The sequence below is a fragment of the Bos taurus genome, chromosome 13 (genome assembly GCF_002263795.3).
Source record: "Bos taurus isolate L1 Dominette 01449 registration number 42190680 breed Hereford chromosome 13, ARS-UCD2.0, whole genome shotgun sequence".
In the NCBI taxonomy this organism is placed as follows: Eukaryota; Metazoa; Chordata; class Mammalia; order Artiodactyla; family Bovidae; genus Bos; species Bos taurus.
Window position 1 is genome coordinate 54,797,969 of NC_037340.1, and position 18,967 is coordinate 54,816,935.

The 18,967-nt window shown below is 59.9% G+C and overlaps 1 protein-coding gene across 1 annotated transcript; it reads left to right on the plus strand.

Annotated features, from left to right (window-relative positions):
• Positions 1–1,190: 1,190 nt before the first annotated feature.
• GATA5 (GATA binding protein 5) lies at positions 1,191–11,151 on the plus strand. The gene is given in 7 exon segments (NM_001034221.2): positions 1,191–1,440; positions 1,632–2,190; positions 3,448–3,623; positions 8,951–9,076; positions 9,557–9,644; positions 9,930–10,057; positions 10,379–11,151. Coding segments are annotated over 6 exon segments (1,212 nt in total). The 5' UTR covers positions 1,191–1,440; positions 1,632–1,652; the 3' UTR covers positions 10,535–11,151.
• The last annotated feature ends 7,816 nt before the right edge of the window (positions 11,152–18,967 follow it).

Here is an 18,967-nt window from a genome sequence, read left to right on the forward strand (position 1 = left end):
GTCCCCCGCCCAGGTGAGAGTGGAACCCTTGCTTGCCATCTTCCAGGGGCCGTAGGTGACCTGATGTGCACCCCAAATTCTAGTCTTGTGCAGGAGTAGAGGGAAAGGAGTGAGTGCCCACCCCTCCACAGGTGGAGAGCACCCTGACCAATGGTGGAGGTGATGGCCCATTTCTGCAAACGAAAAACATTCACTGCCCCAAGTGCAGCAGCCAAGGGCCCTCCAGTGAGCCCTGCTCCCAGGGCTGGTGGTCCAGCGCCTGCTGTAAGGTGGCTGGAAAGTACCGCCTGGTGGGGAGGCTGGATCATCAGTCAGCGAAGCTGCTCGGAGGCCACTTTCACCAGGGTGCTGGCACCTTCGGGGTCACCCAGGGAGTGCCAGGGGCCACTTCCAGACCCGAGTGGCCTCCCACCCTTCCTACATTTCTAGTGTCTTGAGGAGACTCTTTGAGAATTCCCCACACAGTGAAAGTACCCACCCCCGCCAAGGGGTGGAGGCAAGGAGCTACGCAGGGACCTTGGGGAATGGAAGTGCCTCCAGACGGAGGTTGCCTGCCCGACCTGCGTCCCCAGCAGGGAATGAGAGGGGACAGTGGCCCTGCTTGGTCACTGAGGAAGCTGTTGGACTCCCGCGGGACTTCGCGGGTGCAGTGGCCATGGAACAGGATCTGAGTTCAGGGGAACGGAGCTGGGCTGGGCTGTCACTTTGGGAGCCGGATCCCTGCTAAAGGCCCCAGATCAAGGGCGCAATGAAGAGTCCACACCACCATATCCATGATCGCTGCATAGCCAGGGTCACAGACTCATCCACCGCAGCCCCAGACGCTTAACCAGCCTTAGCGGCAGCCCGCCGTTAACACCCATTAAGAGGGAGGACTTCAAAAGCCCTAACACATTTAGAGAAGTCTCGGCGTCGGAGCTCCTCCGGGTCGGCGGCGCCGAGCACCTGGCTGGTTCGTGTGGCCCGCGTTGGCAAGGACTCAGCGCTGGCTGCCCCGTGCCGTGTGCGTCCGGTCGCCTTTCCCGCGGAGCCCCGAGCGCCGGGCCTGCTTCGGTCACGTGGCACCGAGGCCGCAGCCCTGGCTCTGACCCCGCGGGGAGGGAGGGGAGGGCCCCCGGGAGGGAAGGGGCGGCGCGGCGGGGGCGGGCCAGGTCCGGGCGGAGCTGTGCCGAGGGGCGGCGGAGGAGCCGGGATTCGCGAAACTGCAAGGACCCCGGCTTCCAGTCTGCAACCCGCCGCCCGCCGCCCGCCGCGCCCTCGCGCCTTCGGATCCTCACGACCAGCCGGCAAGTACCGCAGCCGGACCCGGCCGCTCGCCCCTACCCAGCCGGGCTCCTTCTCCCAGAGCCCAAAGCCTGCGCCCTGCAGACCCCCCGGTTTCTCCTTCTCTGTGCCCACTGAGCCTACCTGTGAACCTCGGAAGCCCCGGCTGTGAAAGAGGTGAGCTCCGCACTGTGGCTGCGCCCGGATGCCCCACGGGCCGCTAGAGCCGCCCCTGCCCCCTGCCATCATGTCCCCGCGGGTTCCCGCCCCAGGAACCTCCAAGCTGGGGATCCAGAAGCGCGGCCCGAGCGACAGCACCTGTGGGGCACAGTAGCCGTGACCTGGACGCCTGTCCCTCTCGTCTACAGGTCAAGGCCGCTCCAGGGAAGATGTACCAGAGCCTGGCGCTGGCCCCGAGCCCCGGTCAGACCGCCTACGCGGACTCGGGCGCCTTTTTGCACACGCCAGGCGCCGGCTCCCCGGTGTTTGTGCCGCCCGCGCGGGTCCCCTCCATGCTGCCCTACCTGCCGGCGTGCGAACCGGGCCCGCAGGCTCCCGCAATCACTGCGCACCCTGGCTGGGCGCAGGCAGCCGCGGCAGACTCGTCAGCGTTTGGCTCCGGCAGCCCCCACGCACCGGCCGCTCCGCCGCCCGGGACCACGGCCTTCCCCTTTGCGCACAGTTCCCCGGGGCCCGGAGGTGGCACAGGGACCCGGGACAACGGCGCCTTTCAGGGCGCGATGCTGGCTCGGGAGCAGTACCCAGCAGCGCTCGGGAGGCCCGTGAGCTCCTCGTACCCCACAGCCTACCCCGCCTACATGAGCGCCGAAGTGGCCCCGTCCTGGACTTCCGGACCCCTGGACGGCAGCGTCCTGCACAGCTTACAGGGCCTCCCGGCTGGCCTCCCTGGCCGCAGAGCCCCGTTCGGTGAGTGCGGGACTGGGAACTGGCTCCACTGACCAGGGTCCTGGGCGCTGGCGGTACTGGCATGTGCAAACCCGCACCCTGCGAAATGCCCCCCTGTCCAGAGTCAGGGCTTTCTCTGCCAGGTGGGACACCAGCCTGGGGCAGGCCCAGACCCCGGGGGACATGTAAGCCTGAGTGGAACCCGGCGGCTGGCACCTCACCCACACCAAGATGAAAACCCGGTCTTGAGATCCTTCATACACATATTTGTGTTTTCATTTTTCGTTCATCCAAACCCAGTATTCTGGGATCATACCATTTTACAGCCTATGTCTTAAACGGTTTTTATGAAAAGTTTGGGAAATGGCTTTTTTTTTTTTTAAAGCTCAAAATTCTCGTTTATTTAAGTAAACCACCACATTCGTCTCTGTTTTAAAATGTTTACATATTCTAATTTGAGACCCAGTCCCAGTCCCTCTCTGGGATCTAAATTTGAGTGATCGGATTCCAGACCTGTAAAGCTGAGATTTGCTCCCCACCCCACTTCTGAGTAGTGGGCGCCACGGACACTTTCTCACCCCCACTCCCCCAAAACCAAGGGCCATTCCTTTTTTGTGCTGCTCCGGTCTTTTAGCCTACACTCCTCAGCTCCTCGGCAGCAGCGGCGCAGGAAGCGGGATCCACTTGACCTGGCCGCCTAGACGCCCCACGCCTGGCGCCCACCCCCGGCCAGGCGATGATTGATCCCCGCCCCGCCCCCACCCGATCCTGCCGCCCAAGTGTCGCCAGCGCCCGGCCGGGTCTGGAGGGGCCTGGAGGCCGCGCCGCTGTGGCCGTGTGTGCTGCTCAAGTGGGAGGACCGTGCCGAGACCACGAAAGCTGACAGTGAAGGCGCCACGGTCCCTGTAGGATCCCGCGATCCCTGACTGCCCCTCCGATCGACCCTCGAGGGTCTTCTGCCAGTGTAGACGCTCCTGCCTCCCCAGTGGTCAAAATTAGCGATGCTGGACCCCGTTCTGAGTAGGGCAGTTAGTTCCCTGTTGCCCTACCCAGGGTTGCGTTTATTAACTCTCCCCCGACCTTATAAAGCAGCCCTGACGAGTGACTTAAATCTGGAACAAACATCGCTGTGTGTGAATTTAAACTTAAAAAGAAAGTTAGACAAATTAAATTAGCAAAATAAAGGCACAAAGGGGAAGGAGAGGAAAAGGTGGTGCGAACGCGGCTCCCAGGAAGGGCCCGAGCCTCGTCCAGCGGCTGCCCGCCTTGCTCCCGCAGCGGCTGAGCTCCTGGAGGAGTTCCCAGGCGAGGGGCGCGAGTGCGTCAACTGCGGGGCCCTGTCCACGCCGCTGTGGCGCCGCGATGGCACCGGCCACTACCTGTGCAACGCCTGCGGCCTCTACCACAAGATGAACGGTGTCAACCGGCCCCTCGTGCGGCCGCAGAAGCGCCTGGTGAGTGCGGGTGGCCGGGCTGGTCTTCCTCGATCACAGCCTGGGAGCCAGTGGAGCTCTGGGAGCGGGAGGGGAGACTCGGGCAGGATGACAGCACCTGGCCCACTGCCACGGGCCCCCCTGCGCTGGGGGCCACTCCCCCAGAGGGTCTGCGGGGTCTCCCCCAAGGGGCTGGGCTTCCCTGAGCTCGACACTGAACCTCCTGGGCCGGGATCACTGTGTGCTGGCTGGGGACTCAGCCATGTGACTCTGGGGACTTTGGGCTGCCAGGTGGTGGGGCGGTGGAGAGGCAAGGTGACCTGGCCCCCAGGTGGGACTGGAGGGAAAAGTGGCTGCTGGATGCTGGCTTTGTGGGCTGACAGTGACTCTTACAAGGGACAGACACTGGGACCGCTGCCTCTGATACTGCAGGGATGGGTCCAGACCAGGTGTATGGTTGTTCGCTAGGCAAAACTCATTTTCACTTTTGCTTCTCTCTGCTGTACAGCTGGTAGGCGAGTAGGGGACTGGGCTCCCGAGTTTTACCCGCAGCAGGGCAGAGTCTCCAGAAGCTGTGTAAAGGTTTCAAGTTGCTTTGTTCTCTGCCGTTTCACAGGCAAACTTTGATCGTCGAGTAATTCCGTCAGTAATTCCATCTGTCCAAAGTCGGGGGGCCGCAGGGGCTTCTTCCCAGGTCCGGGCTAAGGCTTGTGGGAGCCCTACAGGTGGCTTGTTCTGGTGTCAGGCCCTGGAGTATGGAAGGGCTTTCCATGGCAGATGCTGTGGGATGGTCATGCCACAGCTGCAGGGCGGTCAGTCACAGGCCTTTACTGGAAATGTGAAGCCCCAGCTGTGGCAGCACCGGGGCTGGACGCTCTGAGGCCCCAAAATGGGTGGTCAGGGAGCAGGACTGAGGCGCTCAGCAACTTGAGGGCAGCTGCTGTTTCTCTTCCTCTGGTCTGGCCTGGATTCGGAGGCTCCATGGGTCCCCCACCTCTCTGCACCCGTGTGGTGCCGCTTGCAGAGAGGGTCGCCCTCGGAGTTCACAGCACCCCCACTGTTGTTTCTGCCTGTTTTCATGCCCACAGCCCAGACAGTCTCTATTGCCACCTCCAGGAAGGGGAAACTAAGGCCAAGGGAGAGGGTCCTAGGGGGCTGTGACAGGCTGGCTCCCTCCTCTGATTCCCTGTACTCTTCTGGGGCCAGCCCTGAACCGGATGCCAAGTACACAGGAGAAGTGGGCCATCCTCTCCACCTCTTCCCTTGCAGGGCTCACCTCCCTGCAGAAAATTCCTAACTTGGGGGTGGGCAGGCAGAGGCCACCATCTGCACGCTGAGGCATCTACCTTCACAACAGCCAGGTGACCACCAGGGGCTTCCCTGGACTTGCAGCCGGCTAGCGGCAACCCCAGGCTCAGACCAGGACTGTGGCCTCGAGCTCCCACAATGCCCCACTCACGCTGAGCCTCCTGACCCTGCCCTGAGTCTTCTTGTCTAGCCCCCTGCGAGCTGAATTTGGGAACTGCCCATTACCTGCTGGAAAGGGAAATTGGACAGCCATGGCCAGCGCCATGGGTGGGATAAGGACAAACAGGTGCTTGGCCTGGTGAAGCCTCAGTTTCCAAGTCTGGGGACATGAAATAATTAGCTTTGGGGTACCATCTATGGTGGGGGAATCCCTGCACATCTGCTTGTCTCCCTGAGGCCTCAGGGCCTGGAAGGTGGGCAGCCTGCTTGCCCTGACTCCAGGCCCACATGGACCTGAATGTAAAGCATGGCCAGGAAGTGTTTGCCGAGCGGTGCTGAGGTTTGGGGCATCCTCATGGCCCCACTACTCCCCGTATCTCCCTGAGCAGGCTCCTGGGGGGCTCTTCTCACTGGCTGCAGGGTGCCTACCTGTCCCTCAGGGTGGCCCCACCGCTCACCGGGTGGCCGGTCCTTGCAGAGCTAGGCTCCATGTGAAAACCCCAAGATTCTCAGAGTCCTGAGGCCAGAGCCCAGCCCATGTGCTTCTAGCCAAGGAGGTGCTGGGCTGGTCACCCCAGCCTTGCCCCCACTCTGGGGTCTCACTCTCCCTGGAGTGTGAGCAGAAGTGATGGCCCAGGAGGGCCCTCTCCAGGAAGAGCTGGTCCCACCCTCCTTTAAATAATTCCAAACGTCCTAGAAGCTTGTCACCAAGAATACAGGAATGTGATGATGACAAGTGTGCGTCGCCCCCTCCTAGCAGGAGCCCCTGGCTGTTCTACCCTTTGCCTCCTGTGTGTATCCTGGGCCGCAGGGTGGGGCTTACACCTTTGACCCAAGGCTTCGGTCAGTGAAGACGAGTAGAGGGGGTTGTTGCAGTGGCTCTGCTGATGTGTGCCTGTGGCCAGGGTCTCTGTGAGTGCCCCTCGGCCTGGCCTGACCTCTGAACATCGGAGCCCAGAAGCCAGACTCTGAGGACAGCAGGCCTGTGAGCCTAAGGCTGGTTCTGGCCCAGCTCCAGGACGTGGCTGTGCCACGGACAGCTCAGCTTCCTTGGAATACTCACCAGCTCCGGGTGAGCCTTCCTGCACAGCAAACCTGGCACATGCTGCCCCAAGTGCGGGGACGGGGATCCCACGTCCATCAGGCTAAGTGTCCCCAGGTCTCCCCACCAAGAGCACGCGGAGGACCTGTTTGAAATGGCCACGTCTTTGCTGCTCCACCACCTGCAGCCTTTACTTTCCCAACACCCTCTCCAGAGCCCCCCATCCCTTCCAGCCCCCCACCTGGCTCCAGCTGCCTCCTACCCTCATTCCTCTGGATGCCTAGATCCTTGTGGAACCTGGCACTCAGGCCAGCTCTGCCCCTGGCTTTGAAGTTCCACTTCTTTTGAAAAGAACCGACTGAAAGAGAAAAAGAAAACGCAGCCTGGAGAGGCCCAGCGATTAGGGGACCCTGAGAGTGGCCAGGCCTGGCCGCCTGGCCTGGCCGTGAGCGCGGAAGGACAGAGGGAGGCTCCGGGTGTCCGCAGATGGCCCCGGGGCTGTGGCCACGGGGTTTGATCAGCCGAGGGAGGAGGTTCTGTCCACCCTGGGACCACCCCTGCGCCCTGGCCACTCGTCTGAGCTTCAGTTCCCCACCCCCCATAAGATGCCGGCACCGAGGGAATGGAAAAAGATAAATCAGCAAGCGCTTTGGAGAATTCTGTCAAGGTCATTCTTTTTACCCATTTTCTTGATTTTAGTCTGATTTCCAGTTTATGGATTTTAATCTAAGGTCACTGGAGAAATGTTCAAACGTGACTTTTGGGTTTCACTGCACCCTCGGGGTCCAGGCGGTGGGTTCACACGACCTGAGGCTGTGTCCTGTGTACACTCGGTCCACCGAGGAAGTTTCTACCCACCACCATGTGAGGTGGTGTGCGTAGTTCTGCTGCTTCCTAGATGTGTGGGCGACTCTGGGGGACACGTGGGGGCGCGTGTGTCTGCAGTGGTGCCCACGTGTGTGCAGCTGTGTGGTGTGCTGTTGAAAACAGTGCTGGCACGAAGGCCTTGCGTGGGTCTCTTTACGCCCTTGCGATAGTGTTCCTATAGGAAGGATTTTAGCAGGAAGTGGCCAGGCAGCCCAGGAGACAGCACTCCTGTGACTCCTGAGTTTCAGTGATGCTAACTTTTTTTTTTTTTTTGGAATGTGGGATGGCAGTGTGAACTCTAAGGGGGAAAAAATTGGTAAGAGCCCCTGAGGGTCCCAGCTGGTTTGGAGGCGAGGGGCCTCAAGCCATGGTCCTCCTGGTCTGAAGGCACAGCAGGAGTAAGGGACCATGATGTAGCCCGGGAAGGTGGGTCAGGGTGACCAGACTGAATACTAAATGCACGGTTAGGTGTGAATTTCACACAAGCAACAAATAGCATTTTAAATGTGTCCCAAATATTGCATAGAGCGTACTTACAGAAAATATTTACTGTTTATCTGAAATTCAATTCTAACTGGGCATCCTGTTTGCGTGTTTGTTTGTTCAATCTAGGAACCTTGGGGAAGTCCCAAGACCTCCTCCCACCTTAAGAAGATGAATGAACTAGGGGCTCAGGAGATTCTGGACCGGGGCAGGCAGCAGGGATGGGAGGAGATGCTGCCTCATGTGGGACAGTGGGCTCTGGGGGGGTGGCACGCCTCCATGTGGGCATAGCTCCCTGCAGCCGAGAGGCAGATGGAAGGGAGGAAAGGGGGCAGGGAGGAGGGAGACTCGAGTAGTGTCCAGTAAAAGCAGCTGCTCTCTAGACAAGGTCAGGATGTGGTTGCCAGCTCTCCAGGGTGGTGTCAGTCTGGGGGCCACTTGACTGGGGGGCTGGGGTTCCTGTTCAGGGCCGTGTCCCACCATCTGCCCCAGGGCTGTGGCCACCACTGCCCTTCCACTTCTGCTGGGCCCGGGCCAGCCACCAGCTCTCTGCACTCCAACCAGGGCGCAGGTCCACCCCTAGGCCCCTGGGGAGACCACTGGTGATGCCTGCCAGGCTGGACGTCAGGCCCCACACAGCTGTGGCCTGGAGGCTGCCGGCCAGAGGGTGGGGTCTCCCCAGCCAGGCCAGGAGCTCCCGCCCTGCCCTCCGTCTGGAGCCTCCTAGGCCTCATCCCTTCCCTGTCTTGTGGCCCTTGTGCCCCAGATCCCAAGGCAGAGTCCTGCCCTGGAGATCAGAGGCCAGGCCTCAGACTAAACAGAGCGGATTCCCTGGGGCCTCTGACAGCTGCCCAACCTGGGGAGGGAGGAGAGGAGGCTTTTCCAGGTCTGCGTTTTCTTAGAAATGATTGGTGGGGGGTCTCCAGACAGGCCCCACTCTCCCTCCTGGGCCAGTGAGCAGCAAGGGCAGGTGTGGACACCCGCTGCCCACTGTCCGGTGCAAGCAGTTAAGCTGAGCATGCGCTCAGAGCCCCAAGTCTTCGGAGGCAGGCCCCCTGAATGTTCAGTCTGGGGCCTGACCCGAGGGGGCCCTGTGGCCCCTAGGGGTGCTGTTTCACCACAGAAATACAGAGTGAAGGCCCAGCATTGGTTAAAAAGAGGCCACAATGGAAACCCAGCAGCCTGTATGTCCTGCACTCCTCATAAGATCCTGACCCCACAGTGGACCTAGGCAGGTCTGCTGTCACCCCAATTTTATTGATAGGCAAGCTGAGGCCCAGAAGGGTGAAGTGATCTGTCCCAGGGCTCCTGGGAGCTAGGTCAAAGCTCCTGCCCACAAGGAATCCTGGGCCGCCTCAGGACCTTAGCACCCAAAGGCCTCTCACCCAGCCCCTTGCATTCCCAACCCCATAGCTGGTCAGCCCTGAGCCCAGTGTCCATCCTCCCACTCGGCTGCACCTGCCACACTCACCCAGCCTCCCATCCACAGTCCTCCTCCCGCCGGGCCGGCCTCTGCTGCACCAACTGCCACACCACCACCACCACCCTCTGGCGGCGCAATGTGGACGGCGAGCCAGTGTGCAACGCCTGCGGGCTCTACATGAAGCTGCACGGGGTGAGCAGGGCCAGGGGCTGCCGGCGCAAGTGGGCCCCCTGGCCTGAGATGGGGCTGAGGAACCGGGCAGGGTGTTGATCAGGCAGGACCTGGGCTGAGTGGATACACACCTGTACACATGTGGCCCCACTGCCCATACCATGCACACACACGTTACTGTTAGATTGATGGTACAGACAGGCTCTCAGAAACCATAGCTTCACTGCAGCTTCCCTGCAGCCATTCAGCTAGGACAGAGGCTAGACACCTCCAGGGCTCTTCTGGACCCCCACAGCCCCCAGTCCTGGGAGGCTGGGGTTGGACAGGCTTTGCCCCGCCCTGCCTGGAGGAAAGCACTGAGCCTGGGGCATAGCAACTCCCCAAACAGGGCTGCAGCAGTGACTGGCTCTGCAGGGCTGAGATCTGGGCAGATGGCCATGCAAGAGGCCACGGGGGTGACCGCAGACAGTGACTAGCCATCCACCACTGCCACCCTGCCAGGTACCGCGGCCCCTGGCGATGAAGAAAGAGAGCATCCAGACACGAAAACGGAAGCCGAAGAACATTGCCAAGACCAAGGGCTCCTCAGGTGCGGGGTCCAGGGCTGGGGGAGGCCTCCCATGGGGCCCACGTTTTCCTGTGGAATCACTCTGGGTGCCTCACATTCCACCAGTAGAGATTCACATGTTTGGTGCAAGCATCATCTTCCTGAAGTACAAGTCCCTGCCACTGCCCTGGCTGGGAAAGGGGCTGGGGTGGCCTGAGTTCATGGCGTGGGGCAGGGGCTCTGGTGGAGGAGGCCACCCCCACCCCCACTCCATGTTACCAAATCTACAGTGTCTATAAATGCCCCATCTTCCCCCACCCCCGCCAGGGTCTTCAGGGCACACCACAGCCTCCCCACAAGCCTCTGTCCCTGACCCAGAGGTTTCAGCAGCCACTTTGAAGCCCGAGCCCAGCCTGGCATCCCCTTCATGCCCTGGGCCCAGTGTCACCTCCCAGGTAAGGAGGACGGGGTGGGTGGGGTGCACAGAGCTGGTTCCCAGGCATTTCCAGGAGGAACCCTGGCATCTCGGCCAGGTCAGAGCCCCCACAGTCCCCTCCTAGAAACTTGGGGCTGGACACACAGCTGGCCGATGGAGCCGGGGGGTGCCCTGTGGCCGACACTGACTGAGAGCCCTTCCGAAGTTATCACATCATTCCTCACAAGGAGTACCCACACCATTCCAGGAGCTGAGGAAGCCCTCCTGTCAAAGGGCTCCCACTCTCAGGTGGGCCAGCCAGCTGTTCCCAAGGCTCACATATGGCCCGTCCTCCCTGCAGGGCTCTGCACAGGTGGATGATCCCCTGGCCCCCAGCCACTTGGAGTTCAAGTTCGAGCCTGAGGACTTTGCTTTGCCTTCTGCAGCCCTGGGCCAGCAGGCTGGCCTTGGCGGGGCCCTGCGCCAGGAGGCCTGGTGTGCACTTGCCTTAGCCTAGGTACCTGGGCACCCCATGGACCCACCTCGCTGCCTCTTTACTCAAACACAAAAAGAGACTTCCAGGCCTGCTGCCAGAAGAGACTGGAGCCAGCTGGACCTGGAGGTGCTGGGTGTCCCTCAGAGCGGCAGCCGCAGCCTTCTGTGTAGATGGGAGGAGGGCTCAAGCCCCCTCCCTGGGCAGCAAGGAACCTTCAAGTGGTGTGCGAGGCTCTGGCTGACCCAGAGCTCCCAGCCCCCACTTGAATTCTGTCGTCAACGCTTGTCATCATCATGTTTACAGGTGGTAGCAGCAGGACAAAACCCACCTTCCTGCTGTAAAACCAAGATCACAGGTGACAAAACTGAGGCCAGGCAGCAGCGGGGGGTGAGGGGGCCGCCAGACACGGGGCTTCCCCGGCCTCCCTCAGGCTGCCCACTCCCCATGTTTGATGGATAGAGACACGGCATGGAGACCTTGCCCCTCCTTGGACCATTGGACAGCCAGGGACAGATGGGCAGGTTGGGCACTACCAGGACGCCACCCAAGGGGCCGATCACATTGTAATCATCGTGGACCCGTATTTATTTGTATGGTTTTCCCCAGACGGGGCAGTAAAGAGCCTTCCTTGTTCTGACTGAATCTGTGGCTATATTGTGACCATTTCGTACGTCAAGGTGCCTGGGACCCCCATTCTGACCCATAGGGGCACTCTCAGGGCTGATGGTGGGGTGACCACAGGTCCTGGCTCATCTGGGTCTGTCCCAGCAGCATCACCAATAACACCCCCTTTCACTTACAAAGCCATCCCCCACCCTAAGGCTGGATGACAAATTAGCTGTTGTGCTGGGTAGAGGCACCTCTGCCCAAGGAGCTGACAATGGCTCACAGCCTGACGCCAGAGGCAGCAGAGAGTGGGGCCCCCTGCAGAAGGGCCACTCCATCTCTCCCATCCTGCAGCTGCCCTTCACCAGCAAGACTTTCTGATTTTTCCACGGAAGCCAGAAACTGGGCTTTCTTTTTTATAACGTAAAATCTTCCAACTGAAAGCTTTTGCCTCCAACTCCCAATTTCATTCCTAAATCTTAAGTTTTGTAAACCATCTAGAACAGCCACTGTTGCACCATCCTATGTAAAAACGTCTCCTTCATATTTAAGAACACTCATCCTTCCTGAACGTGTCCCTTCATCCTGAGTCTGTACCCCAAGATTCAACCAGCTGCGCCTCCATGTGACCTTGTCTTTTTTTTTTTTTAAAGACAAACGACACCATCAGAAAACATGTAACATAGAAACTTGATTTTGCTCTCCTCTCCCCATCACCAGTGGGTTCTGGGCCTCACCCCTGCCTGCCGGGATCCATTCAGGTCGTTTCTCCTTCCAGAAACATGTCACCAGGGACCGGGCTGCGGGACCTCACTGGTCATCCTGGGTCGTGCCAGGGGCTCCTAAGGACTTGACGAGGCCCCTGAACACCGGGCGCCTTTGAGGTTGCCACCAGCACAAGGGTGGGACACTGGGTGGAGCAGCCCAGGGACCGCACTTTGAGAAGTCACCACTTGGAGGTCAGGCAGACTCCAGTGGAGTCCCTGTCCCTATCCTGGCCTGGGGCTCTAGGGGAGGGGGAGGGGCAGCAAACGTCCCCCTGCAGAGGGAAGGAGTGATGCGGACAGAGGAGGCGGCGGGGAGTACCCGGTGAGGACCGTGTGGCAGTGCCTCCACTTCGGTGGTCGTGGTGGGAGCGGCTCTCCTCCAGTGAGCACCACACCCTGTGTGGACCAGCGAGTCTCCGAGTCCTCCCTCCGAAGGGGAGGCGCCGGTCCCTTTCTCCCCCATGAGAGACAAGCACCTGAGAAGTGGCAGGCGGCTCCCAGAGGACACAGGGCGCGGGGACCCTGCAGGGCAGGGCGCTGAGCAAGCTGAGCAGGCTTCCTGGAGGTGCCCGCAGCTCAGTGAGCAGAGCGCGAGAGGGAGGAGGGGGCTGAACGCCCCACCCAGGAAGAGAGGTCCTGAGAAGGAGTGTTTGGCAAAGAGGAAGGAAGAGGCCATCTCTTCCTCTTTTTCATCATTTTTAAGGACGAGCCTGGGATGGGGGAGGCTGAGCCCCCACCTCTGGACGTGAGGAGCTTCAGGGAAGAGCATCTCAGTTTAAGCCTTTCTCCCCAGCCTCTCTTCAGGACCCGGAAGCTGTCAGGACCAGAGCCTGAATATAGCCGCCTGGCACCCCACTTCCTGCAGCCCTTCCTCCCGCCTGCCGGCCCCGCGGCTCTGCCTGGCCGGCCATAAACAACCGGATGAGCCGAGGAGGCTGGCAGGCGTGGGCAGCCCCAGGCCGCTTATCAGACGACAGGACGGAAAGAAAGGCCACTTCATCTGTGCTGCCTGCCACCCGCACCTCATTTCCCACGTCTTTCAAACTAGAGCAACATCCAGGGAGCCTGGGTGGAGGGGGCCACAGCTCCTCCAGCCAGGGAAGCTCCCTCCATCCATGGGAAATGTCCACTGAGCCCTGCTGCGCTCTGTCCTGGGTACCTGGGGAAGGGAGATCAGACTGGGTGGGAAAGCTGGAAAACTGGGGGCATGGCGTAGAAACAGGGAGACCCAGGGGCACTGTGCTTTTTGATCCAGAAAAAGCATTTTCAGAGCACCCTTCTCCCCACTTACAGCTCTTAACCTGTTGCCTCACTCGAGACGCAGAACAGAGAGGCTGACAGCATCCCAGGGCAGTGTGGAAGCAGAGCAGCTCCTCCCCTCAGCCTGGATGGACATCCCAAGGAGGATGTCAGGGTGGTGATCCCCAGTACCCTGCTTTCCCCAGTCTTGATGCCATCGGTCAGCAGTATATCCCCTGCCCACGGCAGTATATCCCCTGCACACAGCAGGCACATGTTCATCCTGTGGGCCCTTTAGTTGGGCCATCGCCACCACACAAGCCACCTGCACCAGCTCAGCCCTCCAGGGCAGCCAGGCTGCCGTGTCCAGCTGTGCCCAGAGTCCCCAAGCTTCCTGGTGGGGCTGAGGCTAAAGTTAGTTTCCCCTTCGTTACTGAAGAACGTGGCTCTTTAAAAATGGGTGCCAATTCTGTGAGCCTCTCGTCTGAAAATGTCATGTGCTTCTTAAGAAGTGAAAATCGTCCTTTGGAAGAAGCAATGCAGGTTACCCACTCTTTATTTGACCAGATAAGGGCCTTTCTTGGACAAGACCTACTGCTGTCGCCATCATCCTAGGCGAGCCATTCTGCCACCAAGCACGCAGGCCGCAGCCTCGGGGGACAGGGTGTTAGATGTGTAGCCCTCCCTGCCCTCCCTCTGCCACAAGCCTGGGGGCAGTTCACAGGGCTCAGGCGGTTGTCCTCCAGGGTGCCCAGCCCCCACGTAGACCCCTACTCAGCAGAGGGGAAAGGAGGTCAAAGAGATCTAGCACCCCTCGGCTGTGAGGCTGCAGGCCCCAGGGTGCCCCGTTCTGCTCACGTGCACCTCAGTGGGGGCTGAACCGGCTCCAAAGAGGAGGGGGCTGGTGAGTCCCACAGTCCCACTGGAGCCAGGGTGGAGGGGGTCGGCTCTCGAAGACCACGTGGAAGCCATGGGGGGCAGCCCCCCCTGCAATGCCCCGCGAGGCCCGCCAAGATGTTGACACGGACGGCTCCAGCCGCCTTATTTATTATCTGATAAAGGGTTCTCGGCACCGCGGGTGGACGGCGTCTGGCCGCGCTGAGGCCTGGGAGAGGGAGGAGGCTGGGTGGGGGCCGGGGGCCGGAGCAGGCCTCCGCACTGGACTCTGGGGCAGGACACACGGAGGAATCTAGACTTTTCCTTCTCCAGCCAACGGCCTTCCTTCACTGCCAACAAGCCTACAGGCCAAGGAGAAGCCCTGCTCCTGCACAGGGAGCCCCAAGGACCTCCTGAATGGGTGTCACACCTCCTGAGAACTGCACCCCACCCCGTGCTCCCCCTGGTTCCCAGGAAACCCTGAGCGGGGGGGCCTCCTCTTCGTCCACCCTCTCCCAACCAATTACTGCTGCAGCCCATCCCCCACCCCGCTGCTTGGCCCGAAGCTCAGACTTTCCATGATGCAAATCTGGGCCTGTTTCTCCTTTGGTTGCAAACGCTCTGGCCCAGGTACTGCCCAACAACTGCATGGATGGTCCAGCTACCACCACCTCGTGGCCTCGGGACCCCCTCCCAGCACCTGCATCACTTAGGTATGGGGACCCTTGCTGACCTCCAAACACATCACTCCTCTGGGCCTTTCTATGGGCTGTTCCCTCTGACTGTGCACCTAACCAGGGTGTGGTCCTCAGGGGTCAAGACCCCTGATGCCACCTCCTCCACAGAGCCTTCCTCGGGCAGTCAGAATCCGAAGGCCTCCACCAGGCAGGGTTGTCATAGAAACAACCTAGACGAACAACAAGAGGGGAATGTATGTGGTAAGCCTCCTAAGAGCATTTGACAATTACAGCTTAGTCTAGAGTTTTTTCCCTGAATCTTCTTTTTTTTATGACCAAGAAGGAGACAACTAGGGGCCATGCGTGGGGTCTCCGTGCTCAGCCCTGCCCACCAACATCACCAGCTCCTTGTGCATCTGAGAGAGACCCGCATGAGGCTGCAGGGGAAGGGAGTCGGGGGGCTCCAGGACAGGCAGGGGCCATCTGGGGCCCCTTGGGGGCCTGGTCATCCTAGGGACCATATCAGAACCCTCAGACATCTCTCCCAGGCGATGGGCTGCCCGTGGCCCCGGTGCTGCCCCCTTCGGCAAGGATGCCTCCTCCCAGCTGGTCACTTCCTGTCTGAGCATCCTAAAGTCTAATCCCCACCAATCAAGGCAGGGCCCAGCCCGGTGCCTCCCCTGCAGTGCTGCAGCCATCCTGACACCTGCCCGTTCCGTAACCACAGATTTGAATATTCCTGTGCTCGCCTGGTCTCGCCCACTAGAACACAGCTTCCCTGTAACCAGAGGCCTTGTCCAATCCATTCCCCCGTGTCTGACGATGAGCCCAGTGCCGGGTCAACACTCAGTGATGGAGGAATGAATGCAGGGATAGACCATGGCCCTGGCCCCGGCTGACTTGTGGGGTTGGGCTGACTAGTCACCTCCACAAAGCTCACGCATCCACCTGGGGGTGATGGGCTTCTGGCTGCCTTTTGTCACCTGTTGGGGCTCTCAGTCCTGCTGGGGATGCCAGCAACAGGGACAAAAGGCATAGGGGGCCTGGGTATGGGGTGTCCCCAGAAATACAGATGTGAAATGAGACCCTGTGCTTATCCTGGGTTGGGGGCTGGGTGGGCTAGGGGGCTCTGACATGTCCCTGGATGTTCTCAGGCCTGGACAGCCATGAGCAGGGACCAGGAAAGGGAGGGGCCACTCAAAGTGCCGCCCGACGGGCAGGCCTCACCCCAGAAGACCCATGGATGTTGGCCAGGCTGTGTCGGCCAGATTCTAGTTCCCAGAAGCTTGGAAACGACTCTGGGAGGGGAAGGGCAGGAGGCCCCACCGTGCTCTGAGGGCTTCACTTCTGGCCTCTGACCTCATCGCTTCCGAGTCATATCTCCCGTGTGTAAAACAGGCCAAGTGGTTGGAGGTCACAATTTCCAAGTTCAGTTCTGGCATTTCTTTGCTTTTTAATATGCAGAGGCGCTCAGAACACAGTCACAGGCTGGGCCTTTTGTGTTGACCTCGCAGAGACCCTGGTGGCCAGGAATACCCACCGCAGGCCGCGAGGAGGGAGTCAGGCTGCCCACCTGTGTGAGGAGAGGAGTGAGGCCGTGTCGGGGGAGGATGGAGACAGAGGACAAGGTGTGATGTTGACCCCTGACCTCCTCACCCCCAGGGTCTGGCAGTCACAGCCCCTCTCTCCATGGCCTGCGCTGGGCCATGTGTCCCTGGGGTAATACTGGGGGCTGAGAGACCCAAGGAGTTCCCCAGCCCCTCTTGTCTGTGCTGCGCTGCCTCTCAGAAGACAAGGCAGATACGGGGGTAGGGGGAGTGACAGAGCCCCTGCCGCAGGTGAAGCAGGTGAGATCTACCAAAGAATTTGGAGGACATACTCCCCCAAATTTTCGTGTGTGTCAGGCAGGACTGCTGACCACGGGCTAAGACCAGTCGTGTCCCTCTCACAGAAGTCCTTCCAGCAAGTCCAAAATGGGCTGGGGGGCTGGTGGTGAGAGGAGTCCGGAGGGGCCTCACACTGCTGGGCCTGTTGGTCAAGAGGAGCTCTTCAACCTCCTCACTGGGGAGCTTCCCTGATGGGGGCTCCTGACTCCCCCAGGCAGAACTCAGAGGTCACCCAAGGGCACTGGAGAGCTTGAGGCCAGCCTTCAGACCCCCGAGGCTGATCACTACCTTAACCCACCCAGGAAACCAGAGATCTTGGGCTTGAGGGTTGAGGGTGGCATCCCCCCGGAGGACAGGAACGGTCCTCAAGTTAAAGGCAGCCCCCACTGGCCATTCTCTCAACCCTGGGAGCAAGGGCTGGGGAAAAGGGACAGAAGGAGGGCTGGGGACGGGACTGACCCTTGGCTCCAGTCACAACGGGTGGTCTGATTTCCTCAACCAAGTCCGGAAGTCCGTCCCAGACACATGGGAATAAAATCAGCTGTGATGAATGGCTTTGGGGGTCCTCCCCCCAGGGAGCCCCTCCTGGGTTCCAGAAGGGTGGGGAGAGGACAGTCACCCCCCACGAGCTCCTCCAAGTCCTCAGTACAAAGCCCAGAGCCCTGAAATCACAGCCCAGTGGTTAGGGAGAGCGTAATGGGTTTCTCTGACGCTTTTAAACTAAACACAGAAAACCCTTAAAGCAGTGGCCTCCTTAAATCAACAGCTCTGAGCCAGCACGTGCCGCCCACTGACGATCGGGGTTCTCCTCAAGCCGCGCCAGGATTTTCTGGAGAAAGATTTAAGGCCCGCCAGCCCGGCCCCGTGAACCTTACTAACTAAAACACGGGGCCATCCGCTTCCGGCCTGCTGGTCACTGAGAAGTGGCCACTCCCCCAATCTCGTCCCTAGCGGTTTCCTGCACTGTGGCCCCCAGACTCTGCGGAGCACCCTGGCCACGTGCAGATAAATCTCCCTTGTTTATTTTATGAATGAGAGGGGACATTAAATACTCAAACGAAGTACGTCTCTGCACTCTGGGGCCAAGAGACACTTAACGCGCCGGCCCTCCCTGGGGCCCTTAGTCGTGTCTGACTGTTTGAGGCTCCATGGACTGCAGCACGCCAGGCTTTGCTGTCTTTCACTATCTCCTGGAGTTTGCTCAAACTTATGTCCATTGAATCGGTGATACTATCTAACCATCTCATCCTCTGTTGCCCCCTTCTCCTTCTACCCTCAATCTTTCCCAGCATCAGGGTCTTTTCCAATGAATTAGCTCCTCGCATCAGGTAGCCAAGTATTGAAGCTTCAGCTTCAGTCCTTCCAATGAATATTCAGGATTGATTTCCTTTAGGATTGATGGCTTTGATCTACTTTCAGTCCAAGGGATTCTCAAGTCTTCTCCAGAGGCTGCTCTGAAACACCCCTGGCCCACTCCATTGCCCCCTCACCATCCCTCTACACACTCCCACCCCTGCCCTAACTGCAGGATCCCACCCCCTGGGCCTCAGCCCAGCTCCAGCTTCCTTGAGACTCAGCTACTCCACCAGTGCTCCCCAAGCCCCCCGACACATGGCTGCTCCCACAACAAGGTGGGGGGCTCCCAGCCTCTCGCCCTCTCCTGCCTCCCCCAGATCCCAGCTCTGAGACAGGCGTGCAGCAGGCATTCCATAAAGGCCAGTCTTGGGCGGGTGAGGATGGAGGGGTCCCAGGGCCCATGCCAGGCCTGCAGAGAGTGGGCTGGGAGCCCCTCCTCTCTCCAGACCCAGACCTACCTCACGCTCCTGTTCCCTCTGCCCCAACGGAGACACCTGGAGAAGAACCCTGTCAGAATGACAATAGGCTCTAAAAATACCCAGAGGGCAGGCAGGATTTCCCAGGAACATCGTAAGTTCTGTCCAGCGGAAGTTATAAATACCAAATAATGCTAATTCGGAGTCATCAGTCATCCGGGGACAGCCTTGTCCTTTGTGACGGCAAGGGATGTTTTTCCAGATTAGTGATTTATTGCTCTTTACAGTTAAATCCAGCTACAGTCAAAAAGAGGAAAAATGGAAAAAACAGAGTTTCCCTGGAGCCACTGAGAGCCAGGGCAGTGCCTGGACCCCCTCCGTCCTGGACCCCCTCCGTCCTGGCCCCCGGCCTGTGAGCAGCCCCTGCCACTGCCCCTACCTGCCCCTCGTCAGCAGCCCTGACTCAGGTTCCCTCGGGGTCCCAGAGTTGTCCTTTGTTGCTGTTCAGTCGCTCAGCTGTGTCCCACTCTGCGACCCCATGGACTGCAGCACACCAGGCTTCTCTGTCCTTCACCATCTCCCGGAGTGCACTCAAACTCGTTTTCATTGAGTGGGTGATGCCATCCAACCA